General features: G+C 42.5%; 1 protein-coding gene across 1 annotated transcript; it reads left to right on the forward strand.

The window, feature by feature from the left end:
• The first annotated feature begins 297 nt into the window (after positions 1 to 297).
• Positions 298 to 1,279, forward strand: LOC139580488 (heat shock protein Hsp-16.1/Hsp-16.11-like). The gene has a single exon (XM_071409231.1). It carries the CDS (start codon positions 438 to 440, stop codon positions 1,158 to 1,160), a length of 723 nt encoding a protein of 240 aa, XP_071265332.1. The 5' UTR covers positions 298 to 437; the 3' UTR covers positions 1,161 to 1,279.
• Positions 1,280 to 3,716: the final 2,437 nt, after the last annotated feature.

The raw sequence follows: 3,716 nt of genomic DNA on the forward strand, positions 1-3,716 counted from the left end.
AACAGCCGTGACTCAGGATAGAGGGTGGTAAGGCGACCCTCAGCTGTGGCACGACCAACCCGACTCTGTGACAAATGAACCAATGACAAACACAGAGGGGGAAATAGAAGCGCCTGCCCGTAAAAACACGTAAACAGGATATGGCCATAAGCTCAGTTTAGCCCACCGACTCGTCGCAGGGCATTCTTGCCCCATACCACTTACTGCCCCCTCCCCCCGTCCTTCTTTACTGAGCTCATGGGTTGTAAATAGGGCAACAAGGGGGAGGGCTATAGGGAGAGAGGGAGTATATAAGCCTGAGAGGTGCTGCCACAAGTTCAGAAACACTCACCGGGAGTAAGTCGTCAACCAAGAGATCCTCACAGCAAGAGATCCAAGGAACTCACACTCTTCTTCTTCTAAGCAGACCGGAAAGGAAAACAGAAAAAAATAACAACATGACTCAGTCCGCCGCCCCAGCAATCGAGAGCATCTTCGGAAACGACCCTTTCTTCAGTCAGGAGAGGATGGTCTTCCCACCCATGCGCCACCAGGCCCTATCCGGCATCCAAGAGGACTTCTTTCAGAGGAGGTCCAACCTGGCCAGTGATCTCCTCAAAGAGCTCCGCGATGGGCTCCCCAGTATGTACCAGCTGCACGAGAGGGCCCACCTCCGAATGGGCTCCCCATTCCTGGAGAGGAGGAGCACAGGAGTTCCAGCAGGAGCTTTGAGCCAGGGCCTCAGCACGGAGGTGGCTGAGACAGGCCGGAGCCACAGCCCCCTGGCCCTGAGCCTAAACGCCCAGGGCTTCAACCCCGAAGACATCACAGTCAAGCTGGACGGACGGAGGCTAGCCGTGGTGGCCATGAAACAGGCCAAAGCAGAAGAGGCTAAATCCACCTCCTCTGCCATCTCTTCCTGCTCCTTTTCCTCCTCCTCGTCCCAACAGAAAGGCTTTGTCCAGAAAATTGACCTGCCTGCTCACCTAGACCTGACAGCCTTGACCTGCTCTCTGGGAGAAGATGGACAGCTGAGGATCGAAGCCCCCACTGCCGCCCCCCAGCTGGAAGCCCCTACAGCAGAGCAGGAGGTCCCCCTCCGCTTCAGAACCTCCCTGGACGTACCCATAGCCAAGGGCAACACGGAAGAGTCCATAACAGTGAAGACCTCAAAACCTTGAATTATATTTTCTTAATCATTTAATTTTATTATCAATCCAGTGGATTACATTGTGGGAAATTGTTTATAATATGCCTATTTGAATAAATATTATTTAATAAAGACAATCTGACATTGGAATGATGGTTGCTAGAATTGTGGTTTGTGTGGATGACAGTTTTAAAATAGATAACTAGAAATAAGTGGTGGATCCTGTCATTACTTGCATACCATACATTTCAAACAGTCATGTGAACTAAATAGTTTTACAGTCCGAAAACACATGTAACCTTGCACTCTGCACCTCAAAACATACAATACCGTTCAAAAGTTTGGGGCCACTTAGAAATGTCCTTGTTTTTGAAAGAAAAGCACATTTCTTGTCCATTAAAATAACATCAAATTGATCAGAAATACAGTGTAGACATTGTTAATGTTGTAAATTACTAGTGTAGTTGGAAACGGCAGATTTTTTATGGAATATCTACATAGCCGTACAGAGGCCCATTATCAGCAACCATCACACCTGTGTTTCAATGGCACGTTGTGTTAGCTAATCCAAGTTTATAATTTTAAAAGGCTAATTGATCATTAAAAATCTGCCGTTTCCAACTACAACAGTCATTTACAACATTAACAATGTCTACAATGTATTTCTGATCAATTTGATGTTATTTTAATGGACATAAAAATTTGCTTTACTTTCAAAAACAATGACATTTCTAAGTGACCCCAAACTTTTGAACGGTAGTGTATTTCTCTCACTGACATCAGGATTTGGAGACAGAAAACATGACAAAGACATTGTTGCATGTCATATTGGTTGCATTGTGTGTTCTCTTCATCTGTGTCAAAATCAGGGGCGTAGGCATGGGTGAGCTTGGTGGACACAGCCACTGGGGAACCAGGCCCACCCAATCATATTGAGCAAAAACAAAACAAAAAATATTTTGCAGCATGAAGCGCTCACCAACCTGAAGCTTGACCAAATGCTTAAAATACAAACTAGCATTGTAATTATAATTGAAACACTCCAAATAAAGGAAGTGATGAGGTTGTACTTGCTACTCTACACACTAAAAACGAATGGTTCTACATAGTGCCAAATAAGGGTTATTTGGCTTGTAACCATAGCAGATCCCTTTTTGTTCCTGTTTAGAACCTTCTTTAAAAGTGCTACTGTATAAAGAACCACGCGCATAACATTCTAAATGGTACCTGTATGGTGCTATAATGTACCCTTTCCTAAGGTTCTAAAAATAACCATTAATACAAGGTTCTATATAGCACCAATAAAGTGTTCCGCTATGGTTACAACCCTTTTTGGGGCTATATAGAACCCTTTTTATGGTTCTTTATAGAACCTCAAACTCAAAGGTTCTTTGTAGATTATTTTGAAGAAGCATACAGGGTTTCTTATTCGGGTCAGCCATATGATCTTGTTAAAATTCCTTATTGTTGCGTTAATTGACCAGATGAATCAAGTGTGCTAGCCCTGCAATCCCTGAGACAATTGAGAACCACTGATTTAGTCAACTGTTCTCAATTGACATAAGGCCGTGTGAGTCTTTCACAAAACACTGTCACTGGCCATAGTCATATATAACACACATATAACACATATATAACACATATATAACACATATATAACACATATATAACACAACAGACTAGATCAACTGGAATGACACTCTCACTTGCACAAAAGAGCTGTACGCAAACAACGCCCCAAAATATTTGAATAAGACGCCACCCTGACAATTGAATTATTACTAAAAAAGCAAAGAACCCTTTTGTGAACTGCAAAGAACCATTTGAAGGTTCTTTGAGAACCAAAGGGTTCTTTGAGTCATTCTGGTTCCACATAGAACCATCGCCCTTCCCAAAGAACCCTTGAGGAACCCTCCTTTTTTAGTGTGTACCGTAAACAAACGCTACCTCTTCAATGTCAGATGATGGCGCCAGTACCCTCCAATAAGAAATGTTCCATTACAGCTGCTGTATGTGTAATTCAATCAATCATCCTCTTCCAAACCATCTACTATTCTGTTGAAGTAATGGCTTGCTTCACATTTTCTGTTGAATACATTATTTGCAACATTTGATTTGATCGTATCAGTTCTGATAGGCCCTGCATACTGTTCACTGGTAAAGACCATACAAGTCTGTGTAGATCCATGTTAACCTCTGGTAATGGTAAAACAAAACAAAGGGGACACTGAGCAGGAACACAAGCTGTAATTTGATATATGCAGACCTCTTCCTCCTTGTTAAATTCATGTGACTTTTTGTGTATATAAAATCTTTTATTTCTTACATTTTTATTGAACCTTTATTTATCCCGGTTAGTTTCATTGAGATAAACATGTATTTTTCAAGAGAAACCTGATCCAAATCTAGGTAATCTAGCTATATTTGCATACACCACAACAATTTGCATACACCACAATTCAATTCTCTCTTTGCGTACACCACATTTCACTCTTTGCTCACGCCACATTCACAAGACACCCCGGACCTCCTGGCTCAGACTTGTATCAGTCTGGTTGTTACTGGTTGTGAACTACACGAGAGCAGG

Source organism: Salvelinus alpinus, chromosome 1, assembly GCF_045679555.1.
Source record: "Salvelinus alpinus chromosome 1, SLU_Salpinus.1, whole genome shotgun sequence".
NCBI lineage: Eukaryota > Metazoa > Chordata > Actinopteri > Salmoniformes > Salmonidae > Salvelinus > Salvelinus alpinus.

Coding starts and splice junctions, on each gene's coding strand:
- LOC139580488 (XM_071409231.1), top strand. CDS start 438: ATGACTCAGTCCGCCGCCCCAGCAATCGAGAGCATCTTCGGAAACGAC.